The sequence below is a fragment of the Zootermopsis nevadensis genome, unplaced genomic scaffold (assembly GCF_977971745.1).
Source record: "Zootermopsis nevadensis isolate Lab colony 2312 unplaced genomic scaffold, Znev_1.0 Znev_ptg000011l, whole genome shotgun sequence".
NCBI lineage: Eukaryota > Metazoa > Arthropoda > Insecta > Blattodea > Termopsidae > Zootermopsis > Zootermopsis nevadensis.
Window position 1 is genome coordinate 12701651 of NW_028259143.1, and position 15892 is coordinate 12717542.

The 15892-nt window shown below is 39.5% G+C and overlaps 1 protein-coding gene and 1 long non-coding RNA gene across 2 annotated transcripts; both read right to left on the minus strand.

Annotated features, from left to right (window-relative positions):
- Nucleotides 1-232: 232 nt before the first annotated feature.
- LOC147874093 (uncharacterized) lies at nucleotides 233-2664 on the minus strand. The gene is made up of 2 exons (XR_015534783.1): nucleotides 2274-2664; nucleotides 233-835 (listed from the first exon to the last, which is right to left on the minus strand). It is a non-coding gene; the product is annotated as an uncharacterized LOC147874093 (long non-coding RNA).
- A 1750-nt stretch (nucleotides 2665-4414) lies between these two features.
- LOC147874094 (uncharacterized) lies at nucleotides 4415-15355 on the minus strand. Its single transcript, XM_087347350.1, has 10 exons — nucleotides 15197-15355; nucleotides 10001-10069; nucleotides 9692-9812; nucleotides 9030-9115; nucleotides 8699-8852; nucleotides 8031-8167; nucleotides 7720-7840; nucleotides 6178-6263; nucleotides 5847-6000; nucleotides 4415-5328 (listed from the first exon to the last, which is right to left on the minus strand). Exons 2-10 carry the CDS (start codon nucleotides 10067-10069, stop codon nucleotides 5171-5173), a joined length of 1086 nt encoding a protein of 361 aa, XP_087203476.1. The 5' UTR covers nucleotides 15197-15355; the 3' UTR covers nucleotides 4415-5170.
- Between the last annotated feature and the right edge of the window lie 537 nt (nucleotides 15356-15892).

A 15892-nucleotide genomic window follows, 5' to 3' on the forward strand; every position in this document is an offset into this window, starting at 1 on the left:
TTCGTAGAATGTTTGTTCTCTGTAATATGGTTTGACCTAAGTACTTTTTGGGGTAATCTTTGGAAGCCAATTGTTAAAAATCTTTGTTCTTATGTATATCATTATGATGGTTTTTCACTTAATTTAACTGGTGTTATTAAATGCATATGGATTTCAATGTTTTTAAAAAGATTATTTTTCTGGTTTGATTACCTATGTAAAAGATATTGATTCTGTTTGTATTGACAAGGAATTGTCATTAGAATTCTGTAATAAATCTTTTGCCTTACATATATTCGCACCATATGGTATGTGTTTATCCCATTCACTGAATACTACGTACCTGTTCATCTGTGTCTAAATGGATGACAAGAGTGATCTGCGGTAGTGTGTTTCCTGTAAATGTCAAAACTAAATCTGCTTTCTTGGTTGTTTGTGTCAACTTGCTGTTACATGAGGTGTCATGGGTTGATGTTCTGTAGGCCGGCACCAAGAATGGTATCCTCTCATCCCAGTCTGGTGCATTAAAAGACCATCCTCGTATGCTACTCAACCATCTTCACATAGTATGCCATGCTGTCTGACGGCAAGCAAATAGGGGTGGTCCATGTCATGTTTATCCCAGCTGATAATCAGAGTTGTCCCTTGTTACTGTGAAGCTCTCTCAGGACCCTGAAGTATCAGCATCTGGTTCCTGGTTCTGTCTTCTCGGATATTGTGCCTTGTAGAAATTTACATATGTTTCAGACGTTCTTACTGGCTCCACTGCCAAGGCAATTATGCTCATCCTAATGATGAAGGTAACAAGCACCTCTGAAACGTCTATCTGTGTCTACCAGACTGCAGGCTGTAACAACTTAGAAAAGTACCATTTTAAGGAAAATAATTGTTTAGAGATAATTTGTTGAGGCATTAAAAGAGTATGCATGACTTTTGATCAGATTAATTGGTTAATATTTTCATTTGATTCAAGAAAGACTGTTTATTGAAGACAAGTTTTTGATAAGTAGTTCTGACTTATGGCTGTTATAATTTCCATACTACCACATCCCTTTAAGTGCCTCAAACAAGCCCTCTTTCAACAGTAAATGTTTACTAATTAATAAGATATTCATTTAACCACAAGGCAAGCATAAAAAGCTGTACTTTGAATTCTCTTTCATGATGGTAACTGATAAAATATTTAATTTAGATTGGTTGCAGATGATAACAAAAACATGCAAATTATAGGAAACACATTTGCTGTTTATTAGCAACTACATACATCTTCATGATATCAAAGATTTGAGGTCGTATCTGCCAAGATTTAATTTGGTAATAATCAGTACTAATGAATGTTATGCACTGAAACCACAAGATTGCATATTATGCAATTATAGTATCCCCACTAGCCTCACCATATAGATTGAAAAACTTGAAGGAGAAAAGGCATCTGAATTTATTTCCTAAACTGCTTCAACAATAACATGGTCACAACTATATTTATAGTAACATTTGGTTTACCTTACATCCTGAGCTCATGAAGAAGCTAGTTATAGACTGGTCAACGGGGATTTGATTACTGTCAGCAACACATATTGATCAGTGAAATAGAGGACCAAGTTCATCACACCCTCATGTAACTTTTGTATGCATAGCATATTTCTAACAGATGTAACCTTGTTCCCACATAACCTTAAATTCTAAATTTACAAAAGTGGTGAAATCTAGTATTAATGCACACCAAACATTATACATTAAAGTAATTAGAATGGGCTGAAGCAATTTAATTCAAATACTAGTCAATAACAAGAATGTCTTGCTTCATTTTGTCAAAACACATAAAGTGCCGTTGATTTTAGTATTGATAAATATTATACTGCCTTTTTGTATAAGCATATGTAGGATTTGTAATCTCGGTGTAGCAAGATTTCATACAAACACAGGCACCGTTTCATTTAATTTACAACACACAATTGAAATATGAATTTTTTTGTGGGCTTAAAACATGGTGTTTGATTTAGAGAAAATGGACGGTTTGCTCTTCATAAACTGAGTCACTCAGCCATTCATGCAATTGCCTACCTTTTAAAGATCACAAACATCTACTACAATGAATCAAATCCTCAGCCAGATGAATCCAATCCACCCATACCCTCATATTCTATGCTTCGCCATGCGCAGTGCATGTGTCCATCCCAAATGATATGACAACACGAATTACACAAAATATTAATGTTCATTATGAAATTTTCTGAAATATCATGTTACTTTTCCATGCTTAGTCCAAATACAACATGAACATATGGACCTACTTTTCTGTGTATGTTATCCTCATTGCGCATTGTAGCCGAGACAGCGTTCCATTGTACCTTACGTTGTTAGCATTAAATTGAAGTACTAGTATTCAAAATATAGTGGAAAAGCGTAGGATATAGTACCCAATATAAGACACGGCCGCGGAAGTGTTATCTCATAGAAACGACCCAAAAACTGTAAGTAATGGGCGACCAAAACCAAACAACGTGAAACAATACAGTAGCTACCATATTCAATAGGTATAGCAAGATGCCACAAGCAAAGAGCATAGACGTCAGTATTAGGTACCATGACCAAAGATAACTCAAACATGGTTGTAGACCACTGCGATATATGTAAGAAGGATGTGAGCAACAACGACAACTCGATAGAATGCGAGCACTGTCAGAGATGGCAGCACTGCGACTGCAGCGGCCTCACCAGAGGGGAATTTGATATAGCAAAAAGAAAGAACTGCAAGCTGACATGGTTATGCTCGGATTGCAAGCCGAAAATAATAAAGATGACTGAGATAGAAGAAAAAATAACAGAAAAGCTGTTATTACAGGTACAGTCCAAACTGGATGCCATGATGACTAACATCAAGGCGGTAATAAAGGAGGAACTAAAAGCTGCAACAAGCCTAGAGCTAAGACCACATAAAGTCCTTTCATCTGACATATGAAATTGAAATTGTGTGCGTGTTCGCTTGTAGCTCGAGAACGGGTAAATCGATTGCATTAAATTTGGGGTATGATATCAGGAAGAGAACACAGAAAGGTTAGAACTCCAGAAAATTGTCCTCAGTTCGAGTCCTGGTCAGGACGCTTCCAGAAGCTCGGAAACCAGGCACAGTTGTTAATTTCGAAGGTGTTCGGTTTAAGAATGATACTTCTTTCTGTGATATTCAAAGTTTTTTTTTCGCCTTTGTTGAATAAAGACTAATAAGAGATGAAAGCATTTATCGAATTTCCGTCCGTAACACTGCGGACATACTGCTAGTTTAATAGTAAATATTAAAAAGTACTAATAATTCCTAAACAATTTTGCAACTTTGAATAAGAAGCCTCACTACAACCAAAAACGAGGTTTTTTTAACCTATCGTTTAACGGGACTCTCCTTAGTAAGTCAGTGTCTTCTATTATATTAATGCCAACTAACATTACTTAAGTATTAGGGCCACGACGTACCTGGAGGCAGATATGAACATAAGCGAAAGTTGGTCTGAACATAAGAGTGAAGCTATTAGTTTTCTAAAAAATTCATTCTAAAAACTGCAGAAGGATAATTCTGCAACCATCAGTTTCAAGGCAGTACAGTGAAGTCTGCTGTCGCTTTCTTAGTTTCGTATCCACAGCAACTACCCAATGTGCGTTTCCATTAGTGCCAATATTTTCAAATAAGATCGTAAACAAATAATATAATGATTTAAATTATGTTTCACATTCAATTATTCACACTGTTTTGGTCATTTCGTTGGATAATCAAATTTGTGATCTAAGGTACTTACTTCATAATTTTTAGTAAAAATTTCCTGAAAATCTGCACATCACTTCGCAACTAATTAAAAGACAGATTGTGCATAAGAGTGTCAAAGTGACTCTATGAAAGGTTAATTAGTGAGCAGTGTTCTGTTTTGAGTGTTTGTGTGTTTTAGTGAAGTGATGTGTTTAAATTTTGTCGATAGTGAAATTCTGGTTGTTTCTTGTGATCAAAATTATGTATCAACATGATGTCCCTGTATAGGACGATTAAAGGTACAGGGACACAGCAGAGGTCCAGAGATAGAAGGTAAGGATCTTCATAGTACAGCAAGACAAAGAAAATAACACCGGTCCCTTGCCAACAGCCGCGATTTCTTTTTGAGACTAATACACCGTGTTACGTGTTCGAATTGGGGGGGGGGGAGCATATAATAAGATGCTGCAATAATTATTCACTATTTAAAATTGTATTTAAGCTGCTAATATAATAGAAAAATGTATGCATTCAGATATAAGATAATAATGCAAACTTATTACCACCAAACTTGGCGAGACAGATGAGGGGAGGGGGAGGGAAATAGGTGAGAACAGACAAAAATGGAGCCTATGTGGGATCTTTAGACAGAATACAAATTGAGGAATGAGGACAGGAAGAAGAAATAAGAAAACGAAACATAATTAAAATATATAATAACAATAATCGAGACTTGCAATAACAGAGGAACCAGCTCTTGTAAGTGCCATCAGGACATCAACATCAAAAATCACATAAAACATGTGGCAGAGGTTTCCTATGGTCTTCGGGGAGTGGATTTCAAGACCACACCAGGCACAGGCCGTCCTCCTGTTCGTAAGGCGTAGCTTGAACTCAGCATCCCCTCTGATCATTTGGCCCAAGTTTCTACTGAGCTAACAAGTATTTATTTAGATTTAGATTTACCCAAAACCGCTTATCGGAAAGTCCTTTTAACCCAAAGCAGGTGAAACACTAACTGCACAGAAAACATATGTGAAAAGTGAAGAGAGATCGGTAAAAAATAGGAAGCAAACAATACTTTTGTTGCAATGTCTTTATTTTAAACATCTCTAAAACATTTGGCAGCCACAACAAATACGATGTGAGGTCTGCTCTGTCTCCAATTGCTTCCAAATTTTGCAGAACTAGTAAATAAGGTGGTTTTGTACTCATTAGCTGGGACCCGGGTGATGTAATATTCATGGTGAATAATTACCAAATTTGTTGGTTCTGCTAAAGTGTTTATAGATGTTTAAAATATATTTTCTGTGCAGTTTGTGTTTTACCTGCATTGGGTAAAAAGGACTTTCTGATAAGCGGTTTTGGGTAATGAAGGGAAAAGGTTTGGGAATCAGTGCCCTAACAACACGAGCCAGAAAGACGACCTCCACCTGAACCAATTATGGAAGTCCCTTATAGACTGTCAGAAGTAACGAAGGAAGCCTCTGACTCAGTGGCATTGCTGTCATGACCTGGTCCTAGGCCAGCAGACATATCATTCGTTTCTTCCAGTTTTCTTTCTATAAGATTTACAAACCGACGGGTCGCTTCTCCCAAGACCAATTCCAAAACTGTAAAGAGAAACAAAGGAATAAGAAAATGGGAAATAAGAGAACGCAAGTGGATGTTACCAAGCAAGAAATATCCACAAATGTACATACCTCAGTAACCACTTTGACTATTATAGAAATTACCTGCTTGCATGAAAACCAAAGGTCCATTGTCATATTCACAAAATACCGCCATTGTGCCCTGTCATGAGTAACGTAAATCTATTCCTCAGCCTCAAGCCATATTTCTTTAAAATATAATATCACCTTCCCAATTAAACTTCTGTTTCTGAAGTAAGAAGTTCTTCACCAGAGATTACATGGGTAGAATTTGGTACGATTTTATCAAATTTTCTATGTCTGCATGCCCTATCAATCTCATATTTGATTTAATCACCCTAATACTACTTGGTGAAAAGTACAACTTATTTCGGCAATTTGTTCTCAAACACTCGAAAGTGATTATAAAACCAAAATCATATCACACTTTCAGGAGTTAAGAATAGTGCAACAAATGCATTAGTATGAGCAGTACTTACGAATAAGATGGTCGGTAATTGTAATGTAGTTTAAGGATGCCTCAATGCTGATATGACTTGTTATATAGTAAATGCACGAGATATCAGTGTACAAATCTTTCAGCAGAATAATCCAGGAAACCCACAGGCCTGTTCGCACCCACTGCGCTTGGCCCTAGAAAACAAAAATATCATATAAGTGAGAATTCATGTTTTCATGACAGCAAGTATTAAGAAGGAAGTCTCGTGGGTTGTTGTGAGGAATAGACTGGTAGAACTTTAATAAGGTTTCAGATATGCTGATGATGGAGGCAACAAGGGCCTCTGAAACGTCATTGGGCACATTACTGACCGTGAATATTCCATACAGCATCATAGATCCTGTCAGGATTCTCACAGCGGCACACAGCAAAGACACATCCTGCACCACCTTACGGACTGGAAGAAAAAAAATCTCGATTTTAGAGTTTACACAAACAGCAATTTACTATAAAATAATGTTAATGACCAAAATATGTTTGTTTACTTCTAACACTTTAGCCTGTGTGCTACTTGACTTGTGTCGTAAAGTTGCAGGTCTGTATCAAAGGAACGCACATCAAATGCGAGTTTAAGTCTCATCACAAAACCGATTACGAGAAAAGCAGAATCACAAATAGTACTGATGAGTTTTTTAAAACTCTATAAGGAGAAATTTGGATAGATTTTGACGTGAAAACGTCTTTAAAATCGATGCCGGGTGTGGGGAGGCAATCGCGCCCAAATGAGCGATAGTTTCTGTCGAAGTAATTTCAAACTTCAATAACTCAGCTAAAAATAGACATAGCGCCGCCATCTTAGTCTCGTTTTAAAGAAGAAGGATGACAATTTGTGCCAGTACCGCTCCGACATTCGTGGCGGCCGGACGTCGCGAACTGCGCACGCGCAAAGTGAACCCACGATTTTCGACTTTCCGGATTCGACACGGGATCATATCTCAGAGACTAATTATCCGATCCGAGTGAACCAAGTGTTGTTTTGAAGAGGAGTGTATATGTTACAACTCATCCTCGCCTCCAAGTGTGTATCTCAAAAACTCAAAAAGATACGAGGCTGTGAATTTGAAAAAGTTTGAAAATTTCCCGATTTTCTTAAAATGTCGCGATATATGAGGGCAAAGTACAACCAGAATTACAAAAATCGGGCACGAATGCGTAGAGCACAAAATTCTAAAGAGAATGACACCGAAAACGCCGGGCCCGGACCGAAAACCAACGCGCAGTACTGCCGCGAATATAGGCAACGTAAGCGCGCTCTGACAACTCAGGCGGCATCTGACGAGCCTGGATGTGGATTTCGTTACTGATGAGATGGAGAGTGCAATGGAGGTCGACCCAGACCCATCGGGCCCACTTGGCATATCCAATATGGCGACGAGGGCCCAAAATTGGACTTGTACCGGGGCCGACAACTACTTTAAAATTTTTGTTTAATTTCAATATACTATACACGATTGACGTTTTCACGAAAATAACTGCGGCAGTGTCCGACACTGCCTATCAATTTTTTTACTCAAGAAGTTAACTGTCGCGCCTTTGTCATTGATGTACAAAATATCGAAGTCTGACCGCAGACAATTTTATGTAATATATTATAATTAATAATTCTCGAATGAAGTGACCTTTTTGGTTATACTTATTTTTGAAACAGCGCAGACCTACTACTTTTTATTAACATCGCTGTAACTGGATCAATGCATTATGGTCTCTCGATACGTCACACCCACAAGCATCATGAAAACATACAAATTTCAACCAAAACGAACGGCTGGGTGGCGAGATTTCAATTGAGACAGAGACTTCATCGCTCTCACAAGCCAGATAACAACTGGCCTTTGGCATGATACAATACGTACCTGGCTGCGGGCCGAAATACTTCTCCCACAAGGATATTTGCCTGTCTGGGCAGACGATGCTGCCATCGGAGAGAAAAATCAAATCACTGTGACCACCTGATAACTCATGGATGGTTTTCCCCTGCACACCAAGAACATATACACTTAGAGATGCTTAATTAGAAAAAAATAATATTCCATACAGTTATGATAATGGTATTTTAATTATGTAATTTTAAATTTGTAATTACGAAAAACAAACACTACCTCCGTTATTTGAGTTCCCTCTAATCAAAGAATGTACAGTAAGCAATAATAAAACAAGCACGTACCAGGGTCAAAACAGCAAAGCAAATTACCAGCAATCTGCAGAAATCTACTTCATTTATGTTTGAATCCGTTTTCTCGGGTTTTCTTTCTAGAAGATTTACAAACCGACGGGTCGCTTCTCCCAAGACCAATTCCAAAACTGTAAAGAGAAACAAAGGAATAAGATAATGGAAAATAAGAGAACGCAAGTGGATGTTACCAAGCAAATAGTATCCACAAATGTACATATCTCAGTAACCACCTTGATCTTCTGCTCGACTATTACAGAAATTACCTGCTTGCATGGAAACCAAAGGTCCATTGTCATATTCACAAAATACCGCCATTGTGCCCTGTCATGAGTAACGTGAATCTATTCCTCAGCCTCAAGCCATATTTCTATAAAATATAATATCACCTTCCCAATTAAACTTCTGTTTCTGAAGTAAGAAGTTCTTCACCAGAGATTACATGGGTAGAATTTGGTACGATTTTATCAAATTTTCTATGTCTGCATGCCCTATCAATCTCATATTTGATTTAATCACCCTAATACTACTTGGTGAAAAGTACAACTTATTTCGGCAATTTGTTCTCAAACACTCGAAAGTGAATAATAAAACCAAAATCATATCACACTTTCAGGAGTTAAGAATAGTGCAACAAATGCTTTAGTATGAGCAGTACTTACGAATAAGATGGTCGGTAATTGTAATGTAGTTTAAGGATGCCTCAATGCTGATATGACTTGTTATATAGTAAATGCACGAGATATCAGTGTACAAATCTTTCAGCAGAATAATCGAGGAAACCCTCAGGCCTGTTCGCACCCACTGCGCTTGGCCCTAGAAAACAAAAATATCATATAAGTGAGAATTCATGTTTTCATGACAGCAAGTATTAAGATGGATGTATCTTGGGTTGTTGTGAGGTATAGACTGGTAGAACTTTAATAAGGTTTCAGATATTCTGATGATGGAGGCAACAAGGGCCTCTGAAACGTCATTGGGCACATTACTCACCCTGTATATTCCTAACAGCATCATAAATCCTGTCACCATTTTCAAAGCGGCATACAGCAAAGACACATCCTGCACCACCTTACGGACTGGAAGAAAAAAAATCTCGATTTTAGAGTTTACACAAACAGCAATTTACGCTAAAAAATGTTAATGACCAAAATTTGTTTGTTTACTTCTAACACTTTATTCTGTGTGCTACTTGACTTGTGTCGTAAAGTTGCAGGTCTGTATCAGAGGAACGCACATCTAATGCGAGTTTAAGTCTCATCACAAAACCGATCACGAGAAGAGAGAATCACAAATAAATAAAATAAGGAGAAATTTGGATGGTTTTTTTACTCAAGAAGTTAACTGTACAAAATATCGAAGTCTGACCGCAGACAGTTTAATGTAGTATATTATAATTAATAATTCTCGAATGAAGTGACCTTTTTGGTTATACTTATTTTTGTAACAGCGCAGATCTACTACTTCTTATTAACATCGCTGTAACTGGATCAATGCATTATGGTCTCTTGATACGTCACACCCACAAGTATTATGAAAACATACAAATTTCAACCAAAACGAACGGCTGGGTGGCGAGATTTCAATTGAGACAGAGACTTCATCGCTCTCACAAGCCAGATAACAACTGGCCTTTGGCATGATACAGTACGTACCTGGCTGCGGGCCGAAATACTTCTCCCACAAGGATATTTGCCTGTCTGGGCTGACGATGCTGCCATCGGAGAGAAAAATCAATTCACTGTGACCAGCTGATAACTCATAGATGTTTTTCCCCTGCGCACCAAGAACATATACACTTAGAGATGCTTAATTAGAAAAAAATAATATTCCATACAGTTATGATAATTATTTTAATTATGTAATTTTAAATTTGTAATTACTAAAAACAAACACTACCTCCGTTATTTGAGTTCCCTCTAATCAAAGAATGTACAGTAAGCAACAATAAAACAAGCACGTACCAGGGTCAAAACAGCAAAGCAAATTGCCAGCAATCTGCAGAAACCTACTTCTGTGAAAAACGACCTCATCTGAAAAAGAACAGTATTTCAGTAAGATACAATGTCTTATTTTTTGTTGCAATGTCAGTTTCTCAAAGTCAAGACATGCGACAAATGAGTTTATAGCGCATGCATTTACAAATACTTTTGTATGGAGTCGATTACTTAATTATAATGTAGCGTGGGTCGGTATACAACCTTGATTGTCAACCCTTAATTTCTTGTGGGGTCTACTACCTCAAATCCGATCTCAGTTGTAAACTTGGTTGGATTGTAAGAGACCACAAAGTCTTCCAGCAATAATGAATTTAATCAACTAAAACGTCTTTACAGCACAAAATTGTCTACTCCACGACGCACTTCTTCTACAACCGATTCACAGCTCAGGTCTTTCCGCAATATTTCTTCCACATTCTCACCTACTACACTACTCTCAAAGCAACCAACCAACCAAAGAAGCTAACTGAGGGCAGAGGCCTGCGCCAGCGCAAGCATCGTCCCTACCTAGGTGAAACCATTCCTGCGCACAAGACGCATTGCTGGAAATGGTAAACGGTCGTAATATAAGAACGGAAATTTTGCTAACGCTAACGGGGTTTCGTCGTGGCGGGAGCCTCGACCATTCAAACTGGGATCTGTTGCTGCTGATGGGAGGTTATCCTGTCAGGCAAGTTGTCGAAGGAATTTGGTTGGTTGGGTCACTGGGGTATGAACCCAGAGAGGGAGGGGCCGTTTCGGCTGAAGGCCTCTGCGGCATGGGGGGAAGATCACTTCAGCTGATGGCCTCCATGATCGGGGGGAAGGGTGGCGGGCCGTGCCCCTATTAAGTTATACCCTGGCATTCGCCTTACAACTGAGGAAAGCACGGAAAACCTCAGTCAGGGTAGCCGAGTAGTCTAACCACTCGTTGTGCTGACTTGGCCGTCTTTTGGGGACGGCCTCGGCTGGCCTGCTGAACATCAGTCGCCCTCGGTTGCCCTTATGCGACCTCTGGCAGCCCTCATTCGGCACGAGTGCCTTCCGAGTTGCCGAACTAAGGGGTTCCCCACACCAGCTAACCTCGAGTCAAACCTCTCAGTTAGTGCTCTGATGTGGTCGGCAAAGAAAGGGACCCCCAGATCCTCATGTATTTGCCTGTTACTAACGTACCAGGGCGCGTTAGTAACAATGCGAAGACACTTGGATTGCAGAACTTGCAGCTTCCGGACGTGGCTGCGGGCAGCTGACCTCCAGATCGGGCATGCGTAATCCATTATGGGACGGATGAGCTGCTTATAGAGTAGTACACCGTTCCTGATTGACAGGCCACTTCTCCTATTGATAAGCGGGCCTAGCACACCTAATCGTTGCGCTGCCTTCTTTCCCACTTGGTTGACGTGCGCCGACCAAGTAAGCCCGGCGTCAAGGGAGACCCCCAGATACTGCGCTGTTTTGACCCATTGGATCGGCTGTCCGAGGAACTGCACTGCTCGGGGCTGTTGGATGTGTCTTCTCGCGGAAATGAAGAGAACCGCGGTGCTCTTCGAGACGTTGATAGCAATCCTCCAGGCCCTGAGCCAGAGCTCAAGTCTACTGAGGTAGGTCTCCAGATACCTGACGAGAAGCGTTGGGCTACGGGACGTGACTACTAGAGCCGTGTCGTCCGCGTATTGTGCTAACTCGACGTGGCGGGACGGTGTGGGTATGTCGTTGACATACAGACTGAAGAGCACAGGGGAGAGAATTCCGCCCTGCACAACTCCAGCCCGCATGGTACGACGTGTGGACGTGGCCGACTGGAAGGATGTCTGGAATGTCCGGTCAGCGAGGTAGGAAGAGATGGTTTTTACCAAGTACGACGGGAAGTTGAGGACGGGAAGTTGAGGACGGTCAGTTTGTATAGGAGGCCTTGGACCCAGACTGTGTCGAAGGCTTTGGCCACGTCCAGGAAAACCGCGCCGGTTAGCCGCTTCTCATCAAGGTTTCTGTTGACCCTTTCGACGAGGCGAGCCAGCTGTAACGATGTGCTGTGTCTGGGTCGAAACCCAAACTGCTCGTCGCGCAGCAGCCCGCGTTACTCTCAAAGCCGATTGTCAATCGGCTTTTATACAATTACAACAATGGCTATGCAACAATGCCAATAAACAGACGCAACAATGTAAACGCAACAATGCTAAACGCAACAATGCATGAATACAACAATGTCATTAAACAGTTCAACAATGCCAACCCCAACACATCACAATAATATAGTTATATCCACAACTAGACGCACCAATATAATCTAGTATTTTGAAATATCAAATCTAAAACTTCTTGACGATGGTGAAGAGTCAATTGAATAAAAATTTACTTGGATATTATCCATCGTCTAGTAAATATAAAACGTAAAAACGTAAAACGACGTTTCGGAGATGGGACTCTATCTTCGTCTTCAGGTTCCTACACAGTTGGGCCCACTAGATAGAGCTAATCCCTATCTCCGGACAAAGTAAATAAAAAGGCATTACCACACCATCCATCCGTGGGACGTAAAAGAATAGTATGTAGAAATCAAAATTCATAAACACGATAAAAAGAACTCACAAAAGGTGGGAATAAATACACATGAATATTAATTCGAAACTCAATGCCCACCTTGACAAATGACAAAATACCGACGTGCCTAATGAAGAAACTCCAGTAAGAAGAGGCACTTTTGACAATTAGTAATAATTAATCCGGGCAACAAATTAAACAACTTTTATGGGTACCGTAGATTAATTTCCCTGTTCATAACAGCTCCTCCCACTCACACACAACGTGACCCAGATAAATGCAGTCCACACCCTGGCATTCTACGTCTTTTAAGATACTTTTTAATATTATCCACCCTGGTGGTATTTTACTTTAGGTCTTCCGACTAAAATTCTATACTCATTTCTCCATTTTTCCCTTGTGTACTACATTCTCCGCATGCCTCGTAAAAACCTTGTAAGTAAAGCTAACTAACCAACTAACTAACTAACTAACTAACTCCCTGGTAGCAGAACCCGCAGGTTCAACACCGACAATACCAAAGACCGCCACCGGCCACGATCCTGAGCCAGCTCCATCCATTAGCCATCGTCACAGCCCAACTCCCGAAGATCCATCTTGATGTTACCCTCCCATCTCCTTCTTGGTCTGTCCGGTGGTCTTTTCCATAAGGATTTCTTACCATAAATCTGCATGCACACCTTGCCTACCCCCCTCCCATGCGCGCTACATGACCACTCCATCGGAGCCTGTTTTCAAACACTTGTAATCTACGTTCTTCCTTCAAGATAAGAGACCACGTTTCACAACCATACAAAATTAGTGTTTTACGTATCCTGACCTTCAGTATTTTGGGTAGTGAATACAATCGAGCGTTTTCCGAATGAATTCTACTCCTAATTTCATCATGGACCTCATTTCTATTTGTTATTGTTGTTCCCATTGCATTTATAAAAATTTAAGCTTCAATTAAACAATAATTGTTTGTCATTAGAACATGCTTTGGCGTCAGTGACCGTCTTCAGGTAACGGGGAACTGACAGCATGACGCACTGGTGCAACGTGCTCAATACACAATGTGGATCATTTTTACTTCATTTTCACAATTATCGTTTAGAGTGGCAGTACTGTTAATTAAATAACCAGGAAATAACTTCACCACCTGGAGCGGAGTCTGCTGTTATGCACAACCTTCAACTCCACAACAATGGCAGCCTTTTGGTTTGTCGACTTTTGGTCAGTGCAGTTGTGCCCTTTCTCCTTCTTATCGCATAAAATGTGCATATTTATCACCGAACAACTAATACGCCGTTGATCATGACCTAGGCGTATTCGTTACGGTCTGGACAATAACATTATAAATCTGATTCAAGTACATTCTCATATGTAAACTACGTAGACATTAAGTATAAAATATCAATGTAATCTATAGAGTCTTAGATGCATCTACTCTGGTGAACCGATTTTAAAAAAAATACGAAAAGAATATGCCATAGAAATTGCGTGACCTTTGATGCAGAACCAGACACTTAACAAATAAATTTTGAAAAAAGAAAATTACGCCTTTTCATAAGCATAAAATTTTCGAGTTATTCTCTCCCTGTAGAACTAAAATTGCTTAAGAGCTTACGTGATTAAGGACTTTCCTGCCTAAGTTACATATTTATATAAACCACGAGCACAAAATGTATTTTAAATTTATCAATTGAACGCGAAAATTACAGTTGGACAGTCACAAAAACTCTAAGTTGTTCTAACGCATGCGTAGATCAGGCCTAAATCACGCTACTCACACACTGCAATGTACAAGATATTCTGTGAAAAGTCGATTGGTACTCGGCTCGTCAAAGAATAGCCCACTTCCTTTACTGAACCAGAAGATTCATTATCGTGTTCACAAAAGCCCGCCACCGGGGTCTATCCTGAGCCAGTTCGCTCCATCGAGTCCCATCTCCCTGAGGTCCATCTTAATGTTATCCTCCCACCTACGCCGAGGTCTTCCCAGAGGTCTCCTCCCTTCAGGCCTTGTAAGCACCACTCTCCTGCCCTCCGCTACCCCCCCCCCCCCCAACAACATCGTGTGAGGAGCTCGTCAAGCACTTTTCTCTATTATCTGTCCCACCCCCATTTTGGGTCCAAACATCTTCCTCAACACTCTGTTGTCAAAGACCCTCAGTCTATGTTCCTCCCTCAAAGTGAAATACCACGTTTTGCACCCATAAATACTTTGCACTCAATAATAGCAAAAATTCCCCGATTTAATCTGCTGTTGTAGGGAGATAATAAGAGAGAGATTCGTCGATACATAGGCTTGTAAAACCGAAATAAAAATTCGAAATAAAACGCTTTAATAATGTATCAAGAACTGTAAAGTGTTAGAATTATTGTTCAGACTATATACCCCACTGTTAGCATCCACGTATTTTTATTAAGATTCTGGGCTGCAAAACACGTTTTATTCCTTTAAAATTGTAAAATGTTAATTGCCTACTGGAATATTATTTTACTATCAATGATGCCGTGAACAAAGAGAAGTCAATCCAATATTACTTGAAATTGTGTTAAAAAGAAGATAAGCCTAATTCTCTTACACGAGTTCACAAATGAAGATGAAAACATTAAATGTGATGAACATTAATAATAATAAATAGGAATCCTTACCTCAAACTTCGCTCAATTGTAAGAGACCACGATGTCCACCCGCAATAACCAAGATTTCTTAATAATTCTTATATAAGTAATTGTGATATTCTAAAACGTTTTTAACAGCACAAAATTATCTACTCCACGACGCACTTCTTCTACAAGTGATTCACAGCTCAGCTCTTTCCGCAATAACTAAAGCCCATTGTTGATGCCAATATATACTAATGCAACAATGCCGAGTAAACAGATGACGCAACAATTAGTTTCTTAGGTAAAGGAATGGAGTGCAATAAGGTTCATTCAGGCTATTATACTGCATGCATAATAAACGAGAAAAGTGCCTTACGGGATGCTCAGGCTAGATTGTTGCAGGTGTGGGTTAGAAATTCCAATTCCTTTTCTTACATTGTTATGCAAGCAGGTGTTCACGTAAAAGCTGACCATTGTCGGTCAATATCTGCATATTGTTGGTAGTTGAAAAAACAAAACAAAGATAATTACTCTAGCTTATAATTTGTTGGTATTCAGTCATAATAGAAAGTACTTTCCCTATAAGGAGAGAATAAATTTAAAAATATTCGGAAGAGACATGAAGAAAAAACTGCATTTCCAATTGCCCTTATTTTAAAATAACGTCCGTTTCAGTATAATTGATTAATTTTAAAGATGATTTTTGAGGGGCCCGGGCGCTGGGCCAAAGATGTTTTATGT